Source organism: Haliotis asinina, chromosome 1 (assembly GCF_037392515.1).
Source record: "Haliotis asinina isolate JCU_RB_2024 chromosome 1, JCU_Hal_asi_v2, whole genome shotgun sequence".
Lineage (NCBI taxonomy): Eukaryota > Metazoa > Mollusca > Gastropoda > Lepetellida > Haliotidae > Haliotis > Haliotis asinina.
In genome coordinates this window covers 60,110,908-60,137,824 of record NC_090280.1, presented here as the reverse complement: position 1 = coordinate 60,137,824, position 26,917 = coordinate 60,110,908, and the positions used below count along the sequence as shown (strand labels likewise).

The following is a 26,917-nucleotide window of genomic DNA, read 5'->3' as shown; positions in this document are numbered from 1 at the left end:
TCATGGCTCACATCTTACAGGACACTTAGATCAGTCATGTTTCACATCTTGCAGGACACTCAGATCAGTCATGTTTCACATGTTCCAGGGCACTTGGCCCAGTGTAGTTTCACATCGTGCACAACACTTGGTGTAGTTATGTTTTACATGTTGCAGATCAAGTAGTCCAGTAATGTTTCACTTACTGCAAGACACTTCCTTCAGTCATACTTCATATCTTACAGTACATACACTCAGTCTATTCCAGTTTCACATGTTGCAGGACACTTCTTCCAGTTATGTTTCACATGGTTGCAGGACACTTCTTCCAGCTATGTTTCGCATGTTGCAGGACACTTCTTTCCAGTTGTTTCACATGTTCCAGTTATGTTTCACATGTTGCAGGACACTTCTTTCCAGTTGTTTCACATGTTTCAGTTATGTTTCACATGTTGCAAGACACTTCTTCCAGTTATGTTTCACATGTTACAGGACACTTAGTCCAGTTATGTTTCACATGTTGCAGGACACTTCTTCCAGTTATGTTTCACATGTTACAGGACACTTCATCCAGTTATGTTTCACATGTTGCAGGACACTTCTTCCAGATATGTTTCACATGTTACAGGACACTTCATCCAGTTATGTTTCACATGTTGAAGGACACTTCGTCCAGCCATGGCTTGTTACCTGTTACAGATTTTAGTAGGTAAAGTTACAACAACATGTTGAGGTAGATTCCGTCACTCTATGTACATCCTTTGTTCAACTTATTATTGTATGTACACATCACACATGATTTAAGCAAACTGGTATACATCACATTTCTGTCTTTGATATGTTAGCAAGAACACTGAGTGAGTGAGTGAGTGATTACTTTCTTGCTGCTTTTAGCAATATTTTATCAATATCACAGCAGGGAATACCGGAAATTGGCTTCACACGTTGTGGGGAATTAATCCCATGTGAAAATCAAACCTGTGTCACCAGCCTGACATGTGGACACAACCCCACTTGCCTACCCAACTGACTCCAAACAGGGGACACGCATGCACACACACCCTTTGAAAATGACTTGTCCACCTGGCTGCCACATAAAAATAACCTGTGTTGTTGCTGTGCCAAGCATGTTTGAGCAAGATGGTGGTGGTGCTTCATGTGTACCTGCAGACCATTAGAATATCTGAACCTTTTCCCACATTTAACAAGTCTTGACTCTACTGTGAATTCTCATGTGTGTCTGAAGATTATCTGATTGTGTGAACTTTTTCCCACATTCAACACATTCATAAGGCTTCATTCCAGTGTGAATCCTCATGTGTTTCTGCAGACCACTTGGTTGTGTGAATGTTTTCTCACACACTATACACTGATGAGGTTTGATTCCACTATGAATCCTCATGTGTCCCTGCAGATTACTTGATTGGGTAAATTTTTTTCCACATTCAACACATTCGTAAGGCTTGACTCCACTGTGAATTCTCATGTGTTTCCGAAGAACACCTGGCAGTGTGAACTTTTTCCCACATTCAACACATTCATAAGGCTTGATTCCAGTGTGAATCCTCATGTGTTCCTGCAGACCACTTGGTCGTGTGAATGTTTTCTCACACACTATACACTGAGGTCTAATTCCACTATGAATCCTCATGTGTCCCTGCAGACTACTCGATTGTGTAAATTTTTTCCCACATTCAACACATTCATAAGGCTTGACTCCACTGTGAATTCTCATGTGTCCCTGCAGATTACTCGATTGTGTAAATTTTTTCCCACATTTGACACATTCATAAGGCTTGATTCCACTATGAATCCTCATGTGTACATGCAGACTACTCAATTGTGTAAATTGTTTTCCACATTCAACACATTCAAAAGGCTTGACTCCACTGTGAATCCTCAAGTGTACTTGCAGATTACCTGACTGTGTAAATTTTTTCCCACATTCAACACATTCAAAAGGCTTGATTCCACTGTGCATCTTCATATGTACCTGAAGATGACATGCTTGTGTAAATGTTTTCTCACACACTAAACACTGATGGGGTTTCATTCTACCATGAATCTTCATGTGTGTCTGCATATGATCTGGATCCAATTGAATCACTGCCTCATTATCTAATGTCGACATTAAACCCTAATGACAACTTGAATCCTTAATGCATTATTAGTTAATGGCACCATTAAAGTAGTTGTATCAAACACTTATTTGCACAACATTATCTAATGACATCCTAATGTAAATATTTTCATGAACTTTGTTGATTCCTCTAAATATTTCCCACAATTCCCCAAAGTAAACACTACTCTAAAGTGCTACTCTTGGTCATCGGTCTGAATGGCATCTCTATGGCTAGACTTAAGACCAAAAAATATTTCAACAACTGTAGAGAATGGATTAGGTTGTTTTGGAAAATACACAAACATGAATACTGAAGTCAGTTTTCTGCCATATTGGATACTTCAAGTTTCATGACAACATGACGACATTGAAATGTTTCTACAAGAGATTTTTAATGATACAGTCGTTAATGAACATTTAATGCTTCATTAAAGTTTGATACAACCGGGTCCTGATTGTGTAAATCTTTTCCCACATTCAACATATTCATAAGGGTTTCCACTGTGAATCTCATGTGTTTCTGAAGATAACCTGACATTGTTCTACGTTTTCCCACATTCAACACATGCATAAGACTTCCAATATGAATTCTCAAGTATATCTGAAGACACTTGATTGTGTTTACATGTTTTCTCATATTCATAATGTTTTACTCCATTGTGAATCGTCATATGTTCCTGCAAACTACTTGAATGTGTATATCTTTTCCCACATTAAACACATTCATACGGCTTGATTCCACTGTGAATCCTCATGCATTTCTGAAGAGTAATTGAATGTGTAAATATTTTCTCAAACTCAATGCACTGCTGAGGTTTGATTCCACTGTGAATCTTCACGTGTCTGAAGATCAGATGATTGTGTAAATGTTTTCTGGCATTCAGCACACTGATTCCACTATGACAGACTCTTGCCTTTCCCTACTCTAAAAGACATGTATGAGACAGCTTTCTTGGACCACTTGGTTCTTCTAGATTTCATTAGGGATTCTCCAAACTATCTATTTTCATGGTTCCAGTTACAGGTTCCTTGATGAGATCACCAGTTTCCAGGGTTCCAATGATATGTTCTTTCTTGACATCACCTAGTTCAGTGGTGTCAATAAATATGTTTTATGGACATCTTTTATTTCCAGCAAATGCCTTTAACAGACTTCATTTGTTTCAGTGACAGGGGGGAATTCTGTGGATTGCTTTCAACTTCCATCACTAAGCTGTTGGTGTTACCGTGTACCCTGAAAACAGGAAATGTCATCACGCTCTCATTACAACTAGGTGGGAACCATTTGAATTCTTAATGACAAGATGTATACTTGTTCTCTCTACAGCACAATGGATTGTATTCAGCTGTTTGACATACTCTCTTACTGATGGTATACCTAAAGGCTATGACTTGATCATCATCCTGTCAAAAACTAGATGTCCTGCAACGTGGTCTACAGATGATAAAGTGATAGAGGTGGTTCAAAGTGATGAATATACAGAGAATCTCACCCAAGTGTCCACTGATATCAAATATATCAACACAAGTTGACAAAGTAACAAATATTGGAGGCTAGCCAAGGATATTTTCACCTTTATCAACAAGAGTCATCAGAAGATGACATATCCCCCTGGCCCCCACGTTTGAAAGGACAAATCATCTCACAGTTACTCTTTGTTTGTTCAGACTAAGTTTGTATTGATTCCATGGATTTCATGAAAATTATAAATGCCTTATATCTTTAATCAGCAAAATCACAATTTCAAAATCTGTCTCATATATCTGCCAAGATCTGTTGAAAGATATGAAATGGTGCTCTGGGAATGAAGCCCATACCTCCATTTTGAGATTACGTCCGAAACCTTTCCATGGAAACCAAGAAACTAATACATCACAAAAACCTTTAAAAACCAAAAGACACCACTTTGGGGTCTGCCACACATATCTGCCAAGTTTTACTGACAGATATTAAGAAGTTTTTGAGTTCTGCTCTGGAAATGAAACACACCTCTCACTTTTCAGACCAAGTCCAAAACATTTCCGTGGAAACGAAGAAAATTGTAAATCACAAAATCCTGTCAATAACAAAAGGCACCACTCAGGGTCTGAAACCTAGAAAATAATAAATCACAAAAACCTGAAGAGAGCAAAATGGATCTGCAACACATATCTGCCAAGTCTTACGGACAGATATTAAGAAGTTTTTGAGTTGTGCTCCGGAAATGAAACGCACCTCTCACTATGAAATGTTTCCATGGAAACAGAGCAAATAATAACTCACAAAAGCCTGTACAGAGCAAAAGACACCACTTTAGGTTCTGATAGATATATCTACCAAGATTTGCAGAAAAATATTGAACGGTTTTTGAGTTCTGCTTCGGAAACGAAGCCCACCCCACCGTAAGAATAACACCAAAATGTTCCATGGAAAAACAAAAACAATCTAAATCTAAAATTTGTAAATAGCAAAAGGCACAACCATAGGCTGAGATTACTATACTATCAAGTTTGGTCTAAAAATATTAAATGTCAAAAATCAATTTTCTTCTGTAAGGTCAAACGTTGACGGATAGGTCATGTGTGTATAAGATAAGGGGTCATAACTCCACTATGCTTTACATTACGTCAATGTAACTCAGATCACATGTAATTTGCTGTGGATACGGACAGTATATTTTCATTGTTTCGTTCACAGTGAAACATACTATTCCAATACAAAGTTCCCCAATGTGAGAGGACACCCTTTGGAAGTTTCACAATTTGTACGAAAAGATGCCAATGTACTACATCAGAAAGCAGGTAACAGCAATTTGGATGGAACTATCCAATACAAAATTTAGTTCTTATATTCCCATATTCTCCTGTTTGTGTAGATGTATTTTGATTAATTTTGCATCATTATTAACGGAGTAACAGACACATCTTCAAATACACCTTAGTTATATGCCCTTGATTTCATCATTGGTCCCAATCAACCTTTTTCGCAGCAAACACTTTGATGATATTGAATGATCCAACAAAGCTCTGTCTAAAGCCTGTCCATTTGGTTCCTATCAGTCAGTGAACAGTGGCAACCCCAGCATTAGGGGCAGACGAGGTCGAAGCAGACCACGTTAAAACCAGCATGGATCAAGGGGATCCTTCCAGAATCAGGACCGGAGACATTTTTTATCCAGGCGCTAACACCCTCAGCACCCTTAACCGCCTCACCCCCCCAAGAAGAAGAGTTAGACCAGGATATCATACAGGTAACTGCTTTACTGCAATCTTTTATGCAGGGCAAATAGCTGGATATGTGCATAACTGGCAGAAAATTACCTATGATCTTTTTGTGTGAGACACCAAAGTGGGATGCCACATTGATTTACCTGACATAAGTGAAATGGAAATACCACTTCCCAGAGTTACTAAGATAAACCTGCATGAGGCTGGGTTAATTGAGACTGAACTCACAACTTTACTCAGCAAAGGGGTCATAATCAGTACATTGTGATGGTGAGTGCATCTTGCCAATCTTTACAAGACTTAAAAGGGATGGATCATTGAGGGTTGTTCTTAACCTGAAAGTATTCAATAAGAATGTCATTTATGAACAGTTCAAAATGGAGTCTTTACAATCAGCTATTAATTTAATGAGACCAAACTGCTTCATGGCTAGCATGGACTTGAAAGATGCCTACTATTCAGTACCTGTGGCAGTTGAACATGATGAGCTTTCAAGACATCTACTTTGGCATTTGCAAGTTCTCTATAGTACAGGGGCCCCATCATCACACCAGGAAACCTGCTGACCATATGTCCTATCACTTGAGCTACAGTCTGAATAGGTACTTGTTTCTGTGCTATAGTCGCTCTATTTCAAGACTTAGGGTTTGTGGTGAACGCTGAGAAGTCACAAATTGAACCTAAACAAACTGTTGAATTCTTAGGATTTATTCTGGATCCACAGAACATGTCAGTTGCTTGCTTGTCACTCAGGAAACAGAAACATGTACCTATTCAGACTGCAGCTCAAGTGATATGAATCATGGTCAGCAGTTTTCCTGATATGATGATGGGGCCCCTGTACTATAGAGAACTTGAGAATGAAAGCTCAATGTGACAACTTCCACCTGATATGGGCATATCAGATGCAACTAAATGTAAACTAGAATGGTGGATTGGAAATATCACAAACACCAGTAAACTTGTTGCTCACCTGGACCCTAACCTTGTGTTATTCACTGATGCATCTCAATATGGCTGGGGATCAAAGAGAGAGGGGAAGGGGGTGGAAGTCAAATGGGAGATGGTCCATGACCGTGATGACAGAGGCAGAAAAGCACATTAATGAGTTAGAGTTACTGGTGGTACTGTTAGCATTGCAGGCATTGTGCTCTGAGGCTTCAAACTGCCATATTAGGCTGCATATCGATAATGCAACTAATGTAAGCTACATCAGCTCAAGAAATGTCATGCCATTGCAAGGACTATTTGGTCCTGCGCATACCAGAAAGACATTTCGTTAAGTGCTAGTCACATAGCAGGAACAACCAATATTGTGGCAGATAGAGAATCCAGGTTATTTGATGACAAAACAGAGTGAAAGTTACATAACAGTGTGTTTAGCCAGATATGTCAGTTGTGGGGCACACCAGATGTTGACAAGTTTGCTTCACGGCTTAATGCCCAAATCCCTCAATATGTATCATGGAGACCTGGCCCAGGTGCTATACACTGTGATGCATTTAGCAAGTCTTGGGCTAGCATTCATATCTATATATTCCCTCCATTCAGTGTCATCAGCCGTTGCTTGCAGAAATTAGAGCGGGGCAAGGTCATGGTAATACCAGACTGGCCGTCACAGAATTGGTACGTGAAACTGATGGAGATGCTGATCGACAGGCCACGGATCCTGCCTCGAAGGATGGATCTCCTGGGACTACCACACAACAACAAGGTCCACCCACTGAGGAAGAAACTCACACTGTTGGCATGACACTTGTGTGGCGTGCATTGGAGGCATGAGGAATTCCGATGCTAGACCAGTCATTATGGCCTCCTGGAGACAATCAACTCAAAAACAGTACAAAGAGTTCCTTCACAAGAGAGAAATAGTCTGTTGTGAAAGGGATGTTGATCCCATTTGTGCATCTGTGAATGATATGCTCTTATTCCTTACCACTCTATTTCGGCGTGGTTTAGGATATAGCTCAGTAAACTCTGCCCGTTCAGCTATATCGTTGTTGTTGGCATTACAGAGTAGGCCCACTCTAGCCAGATGCCCTAGTGTGTGGAATGCAGGTGTGGTGCTGAAATGGATTGATAACATGGGAGAAAACTCAGAGTTAAGTCTCAAACACCTCACATTGAAATTGACAATGTTGCTTGCCCTCACCACAGCGCAGCAGTTGCATTCGTTCAGTCACAAGACATTTCACACATGGAAAAGCCTACGGATAGAATAGTGTTTCGCTTAGACAAAATAAAGCAGTCGAGACCAACAATGACAAATGTGTTTGTAGAAATAGTTAGCTATCCTCACAACCCAAGACTATGTATTTTTTCCACTGTATGTGACAGTCTTGAAGCTACCTCTACTCTTTGAGGTTGTTGTACCCAACTGCTAATAAGTTATCTGATGCCACATCGCAAGGTGTCAGAAGACACAGTTGCCCAGTGGCTCAGCACAGATATGCAGTACTCTGGAATAGACGTGTGCACTTTTGGAGCACACAGTACACGAGCAGCTTCGACATCAGCTGCAATGGCACTACAAGTGTCAATATGTGACAATCTCAAACAGGCGGGTTGGATATCAGAAAAAACATTTGCTAATCATTATAATGTGCCAATTGTTCTACCAAACCATGCTAAACCAGTGCTCATCATAAATTCATCCTATGCTGCAATCTTTGTTAAAATAAACCTTGTAGATGCAGAATTAGTTGTTAAGTTGTGTTTGGGAAACTCTGTGCCATCAAGTGGCTTTGAAATCTCAAGTGAACCAGTAGCATTGTGACGTAGCAGAATACGTAAATTAAACAAGACTTACCTGTAAGCTGAAGTTTGAATGTAGCTCTGCTACGTCACTGGAACGCTGTAGGTCTGTTTGCCCACCTGTCCCACCCCAGTATCGATCAGTTGATGTTCCTCTTAATGTGTCGCTTATGTTACAGATGCTTTGAAAACTGACCCTCATTTGCACTGCGAAATCTCGAGTAAACCCACATCATTCCTGTGATGTAGCAGAACTACAATCAAACTTCACCTTCCTGGTAAGTCTCGTTTAACTAAGTTACGTATTTTATGAGGGGCACTTTCCCGGCGGTTTTTATCGGGAAAGTTTATGACTCCAGAAACGCTGAAAAACGAAGCATCGCATGTATATTGGTACACGGGTCGAAAGACCTATCTTTAGGTACCAAATCAAATCCAATTGCTGTCTTACCTTGAAAAAATATTTAAAATTCAACAAAACCATATTCATCACCACCCCGTATTTTCCACAGCCGGATGCCGCCAATTTGCCTCCTCACGTCACAGGGTCGTGTGTACCAGTTCGGTTTGTTAAAACTGGAATCGGCAGGGAAACGAAACAAAGCAGTTTTTGAATACTTACAATAAATCCACGAACTGGCTTGGTATTGGAGGGGAGTCGATTTTTACATGCTTCAAATGGGCTAAATTGAAATATTAGTGTCTCATTAGAAGATAGATAATTAAATAATAACAAAATATCAATGTTTGCTTTCCATATTTTCCTTTTTGACTGTGTAAAGATATTGTTTAATTATGTGAAAAGAACATCCTACTGTCTCACGAAAGTTTTCCTTCCCCTTTCACTCACTGACTTAAATTTGTTGTAACTGTTATGATGCAGTGGTTTTGGTAAGTATACTTTCTCTTTTTACCTTTTACGTTTTCAGAATATACAAGACGCTGCTAGATTCCATGTCGGCTTACACAGTGCATACACTCATTTAAATTCAGTCCATATGTACTGAAAATAAATTTTGAGAAAGAATAATTCCACAGACATAACAGCTGAACTACAAGAGTGGGTGTTATTTCAAGCCCTAATTGAATTGAAGTCTGTTGTTGCATTTACTTACGTTCGAGTGCCATCACTATGTACGACCTCACACGGCTTCGGGTTGAAGGTAAAATGTTTTACGACATCCCTTGAAAATACAGGTTTTCTGCTGTCCTCAACGACCCGGTCGACTGGTGGCTCCCTCATAGTGGTGAAGACATTGGAGCGCCAGCGCAGAATATCCAGGAAACCAGGCTAAAACTTCAAGAGGCCGGGGTCCAGTCTGTTTTCACTGTGACCTTCGCTTTGCCTCACTCAAGTGTTCAGAGATCACTTATCGCCAAATCAATACTATGATGTCAGCTACGCGCAAAGTAGATTTAAAAGTTAATATGTATTCTTATTATCGTTAAGAATTTAAGCCGACGTAAATATTGTGTCTAGTGATACTAGAACACCCATCTTACAATGTTCTTTTTTCTTGTTTTAAGCCACTTCAAGTAACAGTGGCACTCTATATGGTGGGAGACTTCACACAATGGGTTCGTTTGGAACAGTACTATCATAACATCACGGGGTACGCGTGTGAACTTGATATAGGAAGAAAATCCTTTGCTTGCTGGATCCAGATGTTTACAGCTTTGGTCAAACCCAGGAGTTCAGATTTAGTGCTGACAAACTTCGACACCAGATCGAATCTATGATTCCAATCAGCCGGGTCTGGACCCAAAATCACAATTAATTTCAAAGACCTAAGGGACGAACATCATCAGACATTGCCGGAGACTGCTGCATAAAATATGCTTATGGTCACAAAAAGTTATGTAGAAATGACTGCACGCACACACACACAGACACACACACCTCCTCCCCCAACTACTGACGTAACCAGGGAGTGTTGTTAGGATGTTCGTGTAAGTCTGTACTACAGAACTCGGAACCGGAGGAACCAGGGCCCCCTTTCACAAAGCTCTCTTAAGCCTAAGATCTCGTAACTTTTCTCGTAGCATTCGTACCTCCTGCACTGTAACATAGGAAGTGGGAATGCTGCGAGAAAAGTTACGAGACCTTAGGCTTACGAGAGTTTTGAGAAAGGGGACCCACAACTTGACGCAAGCCGAAGTAATAGTCAACTGAATGGTAATTCATTCAATATCACAGAAAAAGATATAAGGGCAACCATAAAGCAACTGAAACGGTGTAAGGCATCTGGAATAGACTTTATTGAAAACGAATATTTAATTGATAGTTGGGATCAATTAGACCTCTTCTCAGCTGAACATTTTAACTTAGCATTTGTTTTTAAAAAAGCATTCTTCCCGACTCATGGCTTACTGGAATAATTAAACCAATTTACTAAAAGCAAGGAGATACTTTTGGATTCGAATAGCCCTTTTACAACAACTGCCTATGAAACCTTTTAGATGAAATATATATATATATCGACACCAGCACAAGCTGAATTTAGAAAATCACTCTCGGATGCAGATACTGAGAAATTAAACACAAACATTATGATCTGCTTTTAAAGACCTCACCGAGAAGTTTGACAGAGTGTGGAGAGTAGGTGTGTGAAAAAATATGCAAACTATTTATATTAAAGGGAGATTTTTGACACATTGAAAGAAATGTATATGTACTATCAAATCTTCCGTACAATTAAATAACAGAGTGGGCCTACTTCACGTGCAATAATGAAATGAGACTGGGAGAAAACCTTCTGCCATTTTCAATTCTTCCTAACGATATAGAATCACGCCTCCTTGCTTCTGATTGTAATGGTGTAAGAATAGATAATGTTCAAGACAAAGATATAAACTCTTCATACAACCTTTAATTTTAATATATGCTGGTGATGCCGTCTTAATCGATAAATGACCCAAAAGGATTACAGAAAGAATTAGATTCCTTGTAAAGGTATTGTGATACATGGACATTAACTGTCAATATAAGTAAAACAAGAAGTCTTATCTTTGGAAGTGGACCAACAAACACTTCAAAATTGAAATTTTATTACAGTAGCACTCGACTTGACATCGTAGACACATACAATTAACTAGGCATCGCGTTTCATAGAAATAGAAGACAGCTGATCACAAGTATTAAGGATCTCTGTGACAGTGCCACTAAAGCCATGTTCAGTCTGCATTAAAAAAAAAACGAAACACAGACCTGCTGTTTGACTGTTTGCTGTCTGCCTTCGATTCACCGATATTACCTATCCCTATTTATGGTTCAGAAATTTGGTGTATTGAAAATGTGGAAGGCCTGGAAAAAGTCCATCCAAAATTTCTACAATGTATTACAGGACTAAGAAATGCAACACATCGATTCATGCTCTATCGAGAGCTCGGTAGATTCACAATCACTACAAGTACTTATAAACGTCTCATAACCGAGGCGGAGAAAGAGTCTGTTTTTACTGTGACCCCACATTGCCACAATACATGGTTCAGAGGGCACTCAATATCAGACCCGTGAAGGTCCCGGGGTAGACTAGGCCTTCAGCAGCTGAACCCATGCTTGCCATAAAAGGCGACTATGCTTGTCGTAAGAGGCGACTAACGGGATCGAGTCGTCAGGCTCGCTGACTTGGTTGACACATGTTATCAATTCCCAATTGCGGAGATCGATGCTCATGTTGTTGATCACTGGATTGTCTTTTCTAGACTCGATTATTCACAGACCGCCGCCATATAGCTGGAATATTGCTGAGTGCGGCGTAAAACTAAACCAACTCACTCACTCACTCAATATCAACTTAATATTATGAATACTATGTAGGTTTAAAATCTAACATATACTCATGGAAAAAATTAAGGGAACGCATGTTTCTTTGGGCAATTCAAAATTTCTGTTTACTAACTTCAGCGCCGAGTATTATCGTTTTCGTGAAGAGCAGTTCACTCAAACTCACCATAATGCTTTCCATGCACGTGCACTACATGCTCCTAAAGTTACATGCACTTAGATTTACACGTGACACGTATGTGCACTGTCAAACACAACGGTTAAGAACATTGTTAACATGGCGAGACAGTACTTAACTTTGGCACGGAAATGGGAGGCAATTGGCATGGTTAATGTTTTAAGCTCATTACGACAGGTTGCAAGAACTTTTCACAAGTCTGTTAGCATGATATCCAGACTTTGGAATATCTATAGGGCGACTGGTGACGTCAAAATGAGGCGTGGTCGGGGACGGAAAAAGAAAACCGCCCCACGGGATGACTGGACCCTACGCCTTAGTGCTCTGCGAGACAGGTTCAAATCCTCCTCCAAAATCAATACGGAATTCAGGCGAAGAACAAACGTCAGCATTTGTTCACGTGCAGTACGTAATCGTCTTAAATCGGCTGGTCTAAAAAGCCGCCGTCCATTGGTTGGAATCAACGTGACAGAGCAACACAAGCGCTTGAGACTGCAGTGGGCACGGAACCATGGAGGAAGAGCCGTACGTCAATGGAGAAACACCATGTTTAGTGATGAGAGCAGGTACACACTAGACCATAATGACTCGAATTCGAGTTTGGAGACACGTTGGGGAACGTCACAATGCCTGCACCATCAAACATCATGATCGTTATGGAGGGGGCTCTGTTATGATGTGGGGTGGGTTTACCTTTAACTACAAAGCAGATCTTGTGCGTGTTGATGGCAGGATAACAGGTGTACGATATCGTGACGAGATCTTGAACCCGACTGTGATCCCATCTGCGCGTACAGCAGGTCGAATGTTCGAGTTCCAGCATGACAATGCCCGTCCTCACATCGCTCGTTTGTCGGGACAGATTGAGGGCCGTGAGTGTCCGGGTGTTGCAATGGTCGGCTAAAAGTCCTAGCCTTAACCCCATCGAACATCTTTAGGGTGTTCTTGGCCGCAATGTTCAGGACAGACCTATTCAACCCAACAATTTGGATTAACTTTTCGTGACTGTCCAGGAAGAATGGCGTAGAATTACGATTGGTACCATCCGTAAACTCATTCGTAGCATGCCACGACGATGCCAGGCAGTTCTCCAGAGACATGGGGAACACACCCGATATTGATTTTCATCACTTGGCATATGCCTTTTCATCTGTATGAAGTTTTCTCTTACTGCTTCAAGGATTAAAAGTCACAGCTATTTCATGCACCCGTCACGATATGGCTGAAATATTGCCGATGTGACGTTAAATATTAACTCACTCACTCACTCATGCGTTCCCTTAAATGTTTTTATGAGTATATATATCATATGTTATTATTGATATGAGTTTGACATCTGTTTGTCACATGTCTATGACTCAATGTTAAGGACACCCTTTATTGAGTATAATAATAAACATCGTTTGATGGTATTATTGCTATTTTTGGTTATCAACAACTTATCTTTATCGATTATGTATCCAGTCCATGTTTTCAATCACTTAAAGGTTGTATGAAGAGTTGAACTGCTGACCCCTTGAAGTTGTACTAACTGGAACATAATCAGCCATCTGACCTCAGGCCTCATGTATTGTTAATTTCATGCAGAATTACGTCACCTTTCGTATGAAATCAGTTCATTACTGCACCGTGGTTTCTTTATCTTGTTATTAGCAAATCATGGTAATGATGAAATTCGTATCAACACTTTAGCAATGTTTTATCAATGTACCCATGTGAGGAATCGAACCCAGGTCTTGTTGAGCGAATGTTTTAACAAGTAGGATAGTATAGTATAACTAATGCCAAAACACAGGACGAAGCATAAACTAACCTTAGAGCAATTTTTAAATACCACCTATGGATCTCTGCACGTAATTGTGTCACGAAATCATTTCTATACTAGTAATAATTTACTGGGTTTTTTTTTACAAAATAGTATAATCAACCTTTTAGGTGACCAAAACACGATTCTTGAATTTCGGGGTTAGAACCTTGTCATCAGCATCCACGCTTGTCATAACATGTGATTAAAGGGATCGTATGGCCAGACTCCCTGACGTTGTTGATGCAAGTCATCATATCCTGACTGCGTAGATTGCTGCTAGCGATGTCAGTCACAGGCTTGTGTGGTCCAGACTCAATTATTTACAAACTGTCATCATGTTACTAAAACACTGCCGAGTGCGGCATTAAACCAAGTACAGTACAGCAATCTTATTTTGGAGTAGGTTGTGAAACCAAGTCTCGATAGTTCGTGATTTAAAAGTGAAAAAAAAAACAACTATACAACAGAATTCAATATACACTGAGCAATAACCTGACAAACCTACGCACTAAGTTGAAAATAATCATAATAATAATAATGATAATAATAATATGGCGATGTACTGCTGGACGGTACAGCGAGGAGAGTAAACGAGGTGAAGTCCTTTACCAAGTCAGTCCTTTGTGGAGAAGCTGTCTGCTGAGAAGCCATTGCATCGTGTGTACATGCAGTGCGTGGAACAGAACAGAAATCCAACTGACTTCTTCGCCTGGATAAAGTCGGCTGGTCTCAAATGTGAAACTGAGGGCTTCCTTTTTGCTGCTCAGGACCAGTCACTTTCCACTCGCAATCGCCAGAATGTGATTCTTAATCAAAATGTGAACATCAAATGTTGTCTTTGCAATGAATTTACAGAGACTGTCCAACACCTTGTCAGTGGATGTCCTTCCTTGGCACAAACAGCATATTTTAAAAGACATGATGGCATGGCTCGCTGCTTTTACTATCGTCTCCGCCATGCCTGTGGCTTTGACCCCATCCATCCATGGTACGCGCCTGAACATGTCCAGGGCGTCCTGGAAAATGATGCTTTCAAGCTTCTCTGGAATATACAGCCTGAGACGAATACCAGCCAACAAACCTGATCTTGCCCTTTTTGATAAAGTCAATGAAATTATTTACATCATAGAATTTTCTGTCCCTTTTGACAGCAATGTGATTGGCAAGATTCAGGAAAAGCATGATAAATATGCGGACCTCGCCTTGCATCCCAATTACACTGTCGTCAGGCTCCCCATTGTTCTCAGCGCCCTTGGTTTGGTACCTCCTGATCTCTTGGCACAGATCAGGAGAGTGCCCTGGTTCTCCACCCGGAGCACAGCCCTTCTGACAGTCTGGGTAATGCAGAAGGCTGCAGAGTTGGGGAGCCTCCATATTCTCCGGAAAGTTCTTGGTGGGTTCGACTAGTCAGTGTTTCCTTGGAGAGGTCCCATTCTCTGTCTGGGCTGCGTGTAGAGGGGGGTGAGGGCCCTGAGCTGATGATGACCCTTACCAGCCTGAGTGTGCCAGGATCACCCGAACCCTCTCTGCTGCATATCTATCGAAATCTGTAAAACGTAGTAATAAAATAATAAATAATAGGGCATTTATACAGCACCTTTCAACGTCACAAAGATATGCCCAAAGCGCTTCCTGAGCTCCCGTTGAAATATACACAGCTGGCAGGAATCAATTCTTTCACGAATACGGAGCCAGTGTAGAGAGTTCAGAAAGGGAGAAATGTGACAGCAAGGACTGGTGACAGTGATAATGCGTGCAGCTTTGTTCAAATTGTATGTCCAGTCAGACGCCTATGCTCTGTGAAGCTCATCTCTAAGCTCAAAATCAGCCTCATTTCTCAGTTGTGACTGCAGTCGGATGACGCTTGGTCTAGTTCTCAATTCCTTCATGCCAACAGCGTGTAGCAGGTCCTGATATGACAGATATTGCACTGTTTTTGCAGGTCTGAAATGTTTACCTGAGTCATAAAACGAAACAGAACTTTAGTCTGGTTTATGCATAATGACAGACACATTTCACTGTACATCTTGAAATTTACCTCGCAAAACCATCACCTGCAAAACAGAAAACAACTGAACGACTTTGGTCGGTTACAAACAGCACAATACTATAAATGCCATGTGCTTATATAAATGTGTAGTGGTACAACTGAATAGATATTAAGCAGCAAACAAACAATGTTGATCTGCAGAGGTTAAGGATTCCTTTCTGGTAGTTTAGTAAATGTAGAATAATCGAACGACAAATAAAATGAAAGGATAATATGTGGATTGACTTATCCTTTATCCGTTGTTATGTATACACTCGCTACACTGAGATTTCAGTCTAATCAATCAGTTGTTTCAACAAAGGCTGAGTAACAGTGCACATATTTTCCCATATTCAGAAACCAAGAATCTATCATGGTGGGTTCAAATCAGCATTACTGGAGGTAATGGAGGTAGCCTTGTGGTAATAGCGCTCACTAGTCACACAGAACTGGGTTTGATTCCCCACTTGGGTATAAAACATGAAGTCTATTTCTGGTGTCTTCTGTGATATTTCAGAAATATTGCTGAAGGCAGCGTGAACGTTAACTCACTCACTCAAAACCGTGTTTTCCTTGACGTTTCTAGGTTTGTCAGCACCATCACCTGAGTAGTGATCATTAGAGCATTAGAGGGTGAGCTGTTGGATGTACTGATGGTACAAGGAAGGTGATTGAGTGAGTTCAGTTTTACACTGCACTCAGCAATATTCCAGCTATATGGCTTTGGTCTGTATATAATCAAGTCTGGACCAGACAATCCAGTGATCAACAACATGAACATTGATCTGTACAATTGGGAACTGATGACGTGTCAAGCAAGTCAGCAAGCCTGACCACCCGATCCTGTTAGTCGTCTCTTACGACAAGCATTAGTCGCCTTTTATGGCAAGCATTCGTTGCTGAAGGCCTATTCTACCCCCGGAGCTTCATGGGTACCAGGAGGGTGAGTCAGATGGACTGTTAGTATAAGGAGGGTGAACAGTGGATGGTCTGATAGTACAAGGACACCACAGTCGGATGGGCTGATGCACTAGGAGGGTGAAGGGTCAGATGGACCCTTCACAGAAGGGTGACAAATCAGACGGTCTGATGAAGGTAGTCGGTTGACTGTACTGGCTGATGTCCAGAGGTTGAACAGCCAGATGGATTAAAAAGACCATGGTGGTCAGTTAGAGGAACAGTGTGAACTTTTACCAATGAACTTCAGTCAACTGTAGTATGTGTAATAGGTATTTAGAAGAAACAAGAATCAATTAGTTATTAAGCATACTGACATGCAAAGAAAACTTTCTCTTGCAAATTTTGTTTACTTTATATTAACATAAGAAAATATAACCAAATGCAAATTGCCCATAGTTATTGCCAACAACAATGGTTTGATTCTGATCAACATCAGCGCTCAAACGCACCTCTTGGCCACTTTGCATTGAAACAGAAAAAATACTGAGGATCCATATACACTGTGGCATGCAAATAAATTGTTTTCTTTGTTTTGTTGTTCTGGTTTGAGACACTTGGCCTAGTATTGTTTCACATCTTGCCGGACACTTGTAGTCGTGTTTCACATCTTGCAAGACAACTGGTGTAGTTATGTTTCACATCTTGCCGGACACTTGTGGTCATGTTTCACATCTTGTTGGACACTTGTAGTCGTGTTTCACATCTTGCAAGACAACTGGTGTAGTTATGTTTCACATGTTGCAGGTCACTTAGCCAGTCATCTTTCACATCTTGATGGACACTTAGATCAGTCATGTTTCACATCTTGCTGGACACTTGGTGTAGTCATGTTTCACATGTTGCAGAACAAGTAGTCCAATAATGTTTCACTTACTGCAAGACAATTCCTTCAGTCATACTTCATATCTTACAGTACAAACAGTCAGTCTATTCCCGTTTCACATTTTACAGGCCACTTCTTCCAGTTATGTTTCACATGTTGCAGGACACTTCTTCCAGCTATGTTTCACATGTTGCAGGACACTTCGTCCAGTCATGGCTTGTTACCTGTTACAGGAGATTTTAGCAGGTAAAGTTACATCAACACGTTGAGGTAGATTCTGTCACTCTATGTACATCCTTTGTTCAACTTATTGTTATTGTACGTACATATCACACATGATTTAAGCAAACTGGTATACATCACATTTCCGTCTTTGTTATCTTAGCAACAACACTGAGTGAGTGAGTGATTACTTTCTTGCTGCTTTTAGCGAGACGTTGTGAAAGCTGCATACATTTGTCTAAAAAGGATAGCAAACAGCAACAGCATTAATCATTATGTTTAAAATCCATACTGTAAACATTCAACTATGTCCTGTTCTGTCAATCTAAATTCTTTCAACAGTCCTCAAGCTGGATTTCTTGACTATGTATATTTCTCACATGCAATCATGAGGCTTGATTCCACAGTGAATCTTCATATGTGTCTGCAGATTACTCGATTGTGTACATTTTTTCCCACATTCAACACATTCATAAGTGTTGATGCCACTATGAACCTTCATGTGTGTCCTGGAGATTAATTGCTTGTGTAAATTTTTTCCCACATTCAACATGTTCATAAGGCTTCCCTCCACAGTGAATCTTCATGTGTACCTGCAGATTACTTGATTGTGTAAATTTTTTCCCACATTCAACATGTTCATAAGGCTTGACTCCACTGTGAATTCTCATGTGTGTCTGAAGATTACCTGATCGTGTGAACTTTTTCCCACATTCAACACATTCATAAGGCTTCATTCCAGTGTGAATCCTCATGTGTTCCTGCAGACCACTTGGTTGTGTAAGTGTTGATGCCACTATGAATCTTCATGTGTGTCCTGGAGATTAATTGCTTGTGTAAATTTTTTCCCACATTCAACATGTTCATAAGGCTTGACTCCACTGTGAATTCTCATGTGTGTCTGAAGATTACCTGATCGTGTGAACTTTTTCCCACATTCAACACATTCATAAGGCTTCATTCCAGTGTGAATCCTCATGTGTTCCTGCAGACCACTTGGTTGTGTGAATGTTTTCTCACACACAATACACTGATGAGGTCTGATTCCATTGTGAATCTTCATGTGTGTCTGCAGAGTCCTCAATTGTGTAAATTTTTTCCCACATTCATCACATTCATAAGGCTTGATACCACTATGAATCCTCATGTGTCCCTGTAGATAACTCGATCGTGTAAATTTTTTCCCACATTCAACACATTCGTAAGGCTTGATTCCACTATGAATCATCATGTGTGTCTGAAGAGTGCTTGAATGTGCAAATAATTTCTCACACACAATGCACTGATGAGACTTGATTCCACTGTGAATCTTCATATGTGTCTGCAGAGTAATTGATTGTGTAAATTTTTTCCCACATTCAACACATTCATAAGGCTTGACTCCACTATGAATCATCATGTGTCGCTGCAGATTACTCGATTGTGTAAATTTCTTCCCACATTCAACACATTCATAAGGCTTGATTCCACTATGAATCCACATGTGTCCCTGTAGACTGCTCAATTGTGTAAATTTTTTCCCACATTCAACACATTCATAAGGCTTGATTCCACTATGAATCATCATGTGTCCCTGCAGACTTCTCAATTGTGTAAATTTTTTCCCACATTCAACACATTCATAAGGCTTGATTCCACTGTGAAGAATCATGTGTCGCTGTAGATTACTTGAATGTGTAAATTTTTTCCCACATTCACCACATTCATAAGGCTTAACTCCACTGTGAATTCTCATGTGTATCTGAAGATTACCTGATCGAGTGAACGTTTTCCCACATTCAACACATTCATAAGGCTTCATTCCACTGTGCATCCACATGTGTTTCTGCAGATCACTTGGTTGTGTGAATGTTTTCTCACACACAATACACTGATGAGGTCTGATTCCACTATGAATCCTCATGTGATACTGCAGACTACTCGATTGTATAAATTTTTTCCCACATTCAACACATTCATAAGGCTTGACTCCACTGTGAATTCTCATGTGTGTCTTAAGATTACCTGATCGAGTGAACTTTCTCCCACATTCAACACATTCATAAGGCTTCATTCCACTGTGAATCATCATGTGTTTCTGAAGATTAATTGAATGTGTAAATATTTTCTCTCACACAATGCACTGATGAGGTTTGATTCCACGGTGAATCTTCACGTCTGAAGATCAGCTGATTGTGTAAATGTTTTCTGGCATTCAGCACACTGATTCCACTATGAAAGACTCTTGCCTTTTGAAGGCACCTGACTTAGAAAATGTTTCCCTGCTCTAAAAGACATGTGTGAGACAGCTTCTCCAAACTATCTATTTTCATGGTTCAGGTTACAGGTTCCTTGATGAGATCATCAGTTTCCAGGGTTCCAATGATATGTTCTTTACTTGCCATCACCTAGTTCAGTGGTGTCAATAAATATGTTTTATGGACATATTTTATTTCCAACAAATGCCTTTAACAGACTTCATTTGTTTCAGTGACAGGGGAGGAATTCAGTGGATTGCGTTCAACTTCCATCACTAAGCTGTTGGTGTTATGGTGTACCCTGAAAACAGGAAATGTCGTCACACTCTTATTACAACCAGGGTAGGAACCATTTGAACTCTCAATGATAAGATGTATACTTGTTCTCTCTAGAGTTGCACAATGGATTGTATTCAGTTGTCTGACATACTCTCTTACTGATGGTATATCTGAAGGCCATGACTTGATCATCATTCTGTCAAAAACTAAATAGGTGTCCCGCAGTGGTCTTCAGGTGATTTATATCAGTGTGTAAAATTGGTTCAAAGTGATGAATATACAGAGAATCCCACCCAAGTGTCTACTGATATCAAATATATCAACACAAGTTGATAAAGTAACAAATATTGGAGGCTTGCTTGGAGGATATTTTCACCTATATCAACAAGTGTTGATATGATTGACATCAGTAGATATGAGGAGGAGATTCTATTTATCATTCAAAATCATTCTTCATTATTTTTTTAATGAAAAATGTACATCTCTCAACACTGTATTTCCATTAGATTTGCAGTGCACCGATGTCACAGCATTGTGACATCATCAACTTCTTGATGTCATAGCATTTTCAGGGCATTTACAAAATCTACTGTCAAAACAAGATCTCCTAGGAGATATCATCTGATCTCACATAAACGATATCTCCTATGGAAGGCAGTTTTGGAAGATACATTTGATTACTAGTATTATTCCATTTAGTCCTAACATAGTTTCAAAACACTGTACTGAAATAAGTAACATATGTCTTCATGTGAGGATAATTACATCTATCAATGATCAGTTTAATCACATAATAAAACATTGCAAAATAAAAAATTAATCCCTTTGCATGTATCATTTAGATAGCAGATATTACAAAAAGAGACACACCCTATCATGACAACCCTGGCGCACCCTTAAATCCAGTAACAGACCCTTTCATGGTGGGACAAGTTTTAAACAATCCTACTCATTGCTACTCAAAGTATGATCAATTTGTTAAATAGTACAAATATGCACGCTATTAAATCTGTTGCACTTTATCTAAAAATTATAATTAATGCCAGATCCCACTCATGACAAAATACAATTTTGTCATGTTGTACCAAAGACCATGTGGCCAAAGTACTGAATAAAGTACTAGTAGCAGTGGTTTTAACCATACGTTTTTCAATGACACGTATGGTTGTTTTTGTAGGGAAATGTCAGGGTCATATCACCATGATAGGGGAAAATAACACAAACAGATTATATTTATGCTTCATACTAGAGTGGTAGTAGAGACAGAAAGACATGGTGCTGTTTAATTCTCTCATATCAGTCTAGACGTGTACCAGCATGTGTGCCACTTTTGAAGCTCTGGTGCATGTGCATTTCACTGAATGTCTGTCTGCCATATTGGATAAGGTTCCTATCACTACCACCCATCAAGATCTGGATTAGAACTGATCTTCAGAAATCCATGCTTGTCAAAAAGGTGACTAACAGGGTCGGTGGTCAGGCTTTCTGACTTGGCTGAGATATGTCATCAGTTCCAGTGCTCATGCTATTGATCACTGGGCTGTCTGGTCCAGACTTGATTATTTACAGACCATCACCATATAGCTGGAATATTACCGAGTGAGGCAAAAAAGTAAACTTGCTCTCTCACTCACTCACTCCTACCCCTAAACCCCTCAGGTAAGAATGCATTATACCAAACACCTTCAGCCATAGTCTACTACTCACAGCCTCTGTCAATTTACTTTTTGGGACTGTTGATATTTTACGGTTACGGGTGATGATTTTCATAGAGGCATGTACAATGTGAACGAACCCCTTAAATCTATGTAGAAAGTAAATGACACACCACCACCCACCACTTCACACACAGACATACTCCACCCATGCATGTCATGTACAAAATTACTCATGTCCCCTCAAGTACATATGTACCAAATTGATGTGTAAGTAGTCAGACTCACCTAGAAAATGATAAAACACAACTGTTTTTGCCATATTTTTCTACATATTATCTGTCAACCTCAAACAAATTGGAAATTTTAAAGTATGAATTGTATATCTATATCCTACCTCATGGTATGTACTTCTTTCTCTACATGTAGAGGAATGTAAACAATATGTAAGGTAAGTTAATGAAATCTTCTGGCCTCTCTCTCACCAGACCTCTGCCCTACTCCGACTGCTGGACCTGTGAGCCATCTTTGTAAAGTGTTCCAAGCACTTAGCTGGTCACATGACATCCCATTACTGTCATTCTCGTCTTGGAGTCCAAAAATCGGTGCCATGGGGAAGGTCGCTTGGGAATCCATATGTGACATAGGCCAAAAATATAACTGTACAATTTACAGTTAAAATTCCCAAACTCTTATCTCACGATGTGCATGGATGGCGAGCCGCAGATTACCCTGCGTCAACTGTACAACCATGAGGTCGCATAACACAAGGAGGCTGAGAGAAAGCGCCAACTCCCGATATGATAGCCATGGGTTAAAACCTCCTGTTGCCCAACACTTTGGACAGGTCAGTTTTCATTACAGGCAATCAAATAATGGTAACTTACCTGTCCCTGGGCTACCAGATATTTTCTGCTTACTGTCTCATTTCAAATCTGCTCAAAATGTAGCTATTCAAATTTGACATGACATGAGAATTGAAGTAATTTTCGCAATAATGATAAACTGGAGTTATCTTTTTTCGCTGTTTAACACTTTATCGATAAATAATGCTTTGAACTTTAACATCAAATACCTTGCTTACTTATTCGATCATACTTACATCATAATGATTGTGTCATAAAAATCTGGGCAAGTGGAAAATTAGTCAGACAAATTACTTTCTTAGAGTCGCTTGTCCTTTGGTAAGTGGCTTTTGAAAATATTTGAACCCCCGGATAACTCCAATACTTGTAATGGGTTGTTTCTGTTTGATAAATCCCTTGGGTTACAAAGCAAAAAGAATGCTAGGGAGAGGGCGGTTCTGAATTTATGTGGTTTTCAGCTGTGGTTTTTCACTAGCAGAAGGACACAATTTGGCATGTAAACTCTGCCTCCCTACAATTTCTCAGAATGCTTCAGTGAATAAACCTGGAGACCTTAATCTGGACAGTCCCTGCTTCCAAACCATCCCCAACAGACGCTTGCTCTAAGGGGGTGAAAGGGAGAACAGCCCGCTTGTTTTCTTCTTGCTGACAGTTATAATGCTCAGTAACAATCCACCTAAGGTGAGAAAAGAGGGCTTTGAAAACAATAAAGGCAATCAACAAATCGCTCACATAACTGCTCAGACAGAAGAAGTCAAGAACTGGAGAGTCGATCACCCATGAATAGTACAAGACAGACCTCTGAGTCTATCGACGTCTTCTAAACATGACGTTGTTTAAGCTAGGCGAGGTGATCTATGAACAAATAAAATCAATACCAAGAAGAAAAAAATACTGTTATCTTTCACTGACGTACAGAATGCAGTGTGACGGTTGGAGTGCTTCTTTACCTACAGTTGTTATTGGCTAGAACCATTGGAAACAAATGGTGAAGACCCTCTACATCCACAGTCTCTAATTTACTTTTCAGAAGAAGTGGACCATTGGCCCTTGGTTAACTGAAATAGTGGGACATTTGCCATTGTTGGTGGGTCATATGAAAAGACAAGGGAGACATTCACTCTGCAATTTTAATGAATTTGTCATGCAAAAGGCTGTTCAGTTTTATCAATCAAAGTGATAATTTAAATTGAACTGCTGCCTTTTCTGACCACTAATCATATTTTGTCACTGCCATTTTTCATTTGTCCCTTCAGGGATTAAGCTTGGAGAGCAAGTTTATGGTCAGAACTATCTCTTGAATGTGGACGTACGGAAATTATCAGTTCCATCAGTGAAAACATTATGCTTTCCATTTTTCAGACAAAGTGCACAAGTCATTTTGTTTTTACACTCATTATAGGGAACCTACTGATACAAACCTTGCCATTTCATTTGGAATGCACAGGTTGATGTTTTGTTCTCAGTTTTAACATCGGTCAGCGTATCATTGGTTTTTTATAGTTTCGTCTCAGTTATTAAATCAGAACTGTCATCACTTGACCTCACAACGGTTTGGGCATTTTCTCTGTCAGGTTCTGTTCTTTTTGTTTCTAAAAAAGCAAATGACTTTCAGCTACATTTCATTTCGATAACTGCACACACTCTTTTCAACTTCAGTTACTGGCCTTTGATACAGACACCAGGTTAAGGAATACTGCGTCATTTCCAACTATCATGCGCCAATGGCGCAAGGGTGTGGTTTAAATTAGACTCTGCATCAGTGATGGACAGATCCCAGAGACAGGAAGAGGTGATGACTGATGACTTCCAATCATGATGGTGCAAAGGGAACAAGTGCTGTGAAGTGCCTTTGTGCAAGCCAAAGCTCCCGCTTGAGGACTGACTGGAGGAAGGTCAACACAGGCATAGGCACGAAGGTGGTACAAGAGAATGCAAAGGTGGTACAAGAGACCTCTGCAGATGAGGTGGTACACAGAGGAACAAAGTCTCTCATATAGTCAATGATGGTTCTCAGAAGCAGCTAGATTTAACCATATGCCCGGACAGGACATAGTGAGTGTCATCAAGACTCAAAATTGTAGACAATGGCGGATTGACTAACAGTCTGGCCAGCAGTCATGGCAAATGTTTTTTGGCCATTGGTGGAAATGTTGCGCTCTTCCCAGGGGATTGTTTGTGCACCATGTTCAGAAGGCCAAAGGACCCCAAAACAGTGACATGAACATCAGAAGCTAAGTGTTGAAGTGGGTTGTGAGTGAGTCTGGAAGATCTGGAAATTTACCTGCCTCTCTGTCGGGACTGGCTGAGCTGAATGTTGATATACCCCACTACTGCAGCAGTGTCCGAACAAATCAGAAGGCCGGTTGACTGAAGACATTGTTGCCAGTGATTGATTACCAAATGACTGCCCTAACTTGAAGTCTAATCTTGGTTACTCATTACATAAAAAAAACAAAAACATATTGATTGTGGCAAGCAGCCTGTGTCACAGAGAAAGCTCAATGTCTGGTTATTGACACCTATATGTCTGCCTGCCAGTCTGCTTTAATCATTGACCGCATGCAATTTGAGCTTAACACTTATCAGGCTATACACCATAAACAAAATAAATTGATTTATGACTCATGCACCCGAGTCCTGTCTCTGCCACATTGAATAATTAGGCAGGTGTAATACTTGTACACATGACATGTTTTTATGTTTGTGGGTTGCAAACAAACTACATCCATTTTCTCTCGAATGACTGGATCTGATGGAAACGGGTGCAAAATCAAGTCAGTTTCAATTCCTGCTTTGTACTTGGACGAATAACAGTGTCCAGTCACACAGTGGTTCACTATCTCTACTGAGATGATTTTTGGACAGGATTGAACGCAAATTCAGAGAACATGTATTTACAAAACCCAACATCTCTATATTCATTCTTTATGGATAACAACTTCTTCTAGTAAGTATGATTTTGTTAGATAACTGTACATGAATCCATACTGAAATGATGCATCAAGTACAATAAACAAAAAGTTGTTATCCATACAATGTCATGTGTATCACACGTGCCTAATTACATAATGTGGCAGACACAGGACTCGGGTGCACGAGTCATAAATCAACTTATTTTCTTTATGTCGTATAGTCTGATAGGTGTTAAGTTCAAACTGCATGTGGTCAATGATTGAAGCTGTGTATTGCATGTTGTCTTTAGCAGACAGGCGGACAGACACATAGGTGTGAATAAACCAGATACTGAGCTTTCTCTGTGACAGAGACTGCTTACCACAATCAACAAGTTGTTTTACATAACGAGTAGATTATTTACTTGTTTGTGTTTGTTTCCTTTCGGCTATCAAGGCCAGCATAACCTATTGTATCACTTAATCCTACTGAGCAAAAGGCATGTTTTTTATGCCTTCTAGAGGGCAATGCCGTATCGTTTAATAAGGTTATAAATAACATCAGACAATTTTATGCCATTGAAAGGTTTATTGCATGTAAGAGCAACAACTATAATGCCTTTGAAAACAAATGGCCTCCACTTACACAAAGATTAATCATATATAGTATTTTCTTTCAGCCATAGTCACTTCTCAGTGTTAACAATGTTCATACCCTGAACTTTGCAGCTCAAACATACCTTACAATCCTAATCATATAAATTTTTTATGATTGTCGTAGATCAAACTGTCCCAATGAAGATGTTATTAATTATAACATGGAAAACTTTATAGCATAAATAACAGACAACTAATCAGTTTAAATTTTATTTATCTATGGAAAAGTAGTTAATATAGCTTTAAGTTGAAAAGTACATGAACTTAGGAAGTCTGCTGAGTTTGTAAACAGTTGCAACTATGATTCTCTAAGGAACTTTTATATGCTGTGTACATTTAAACACTGTGCAAACCGACTTGGAATGTTGCAGCATCTTAAATATTCTGAAAAAGTTACAGGTAAGAAGAGAAAGTATACTTACCAAAAACACTTCACCATAACAGTTACAACAAAATTAAGT

General features: G+C 39.8%; 2 protein-coding genes across 2 annotated transcripts; both read right to left on the bottom strand.

Annotated features, from left to right (window-relative positions):
* Nucleotides 1-1,100: 1,100 nt before the first annotated feature.
* Nucleotides 1,101-18,623, bottom strand: LOC137295450 (zinc finger protein 383-like). Its single transcript, XM_067826831.1, has 2 exons — nt 18,462-18,623; nt 1,101-1,555 (listed from the first exon to the last, which is right to left on the bottom strand). Exons 1-2 carry the CDS (start codon nt 18,621-18,623, stop codon nt 1,181-1,183), a joined length of 537 nt encoding a protein of 178 aa, XP_067682932.1. The 3' UTR covers nt 1,101-1,180.
* LOC137295408 (zinc finger protein 665-like) lies at nt 17,345-20,173 on the bottom strand. Its single transcript, XM_067826770.1, has one exon. It carries the CDS (start codon nt 19,937-19,939, stop codon nt 18,665-18,667), a length of 1,275 nt encoding a protein of 424 aa, XP_067682871.1. The 5' UTR covers nt 19,940-20,173; the 3' UTR covers nt 17,345-18,664.
* Nucleotides 20,174-26,917: the final 6,744 nt, after the last annotated feature.

Excerpts from the sequence above, each read along its gene's own strand:
- LOC137295450 (XM_067826831.1), bottom strand. The coding sequence starts at position 18,623 with ATGAGGATTCACACTGGAATGAAGCCTTATGAATGTGTTGAATGTGGG. Across the intron at positions 1,556-18,461 it reads CACAATCAAGTAATCTGCAG|GAACACATGAGGATTCACAC; the intron begins GTACACATGAAG and ends AGTGGTCTGCAG.
- LOC137295408 (XM_067826770.1), bottom strand. The coding sequence starts at position 19,939 with ATGATGATTCACAGTGGAATGAAGCCTTATGAATGTGTTGAATGTGGG.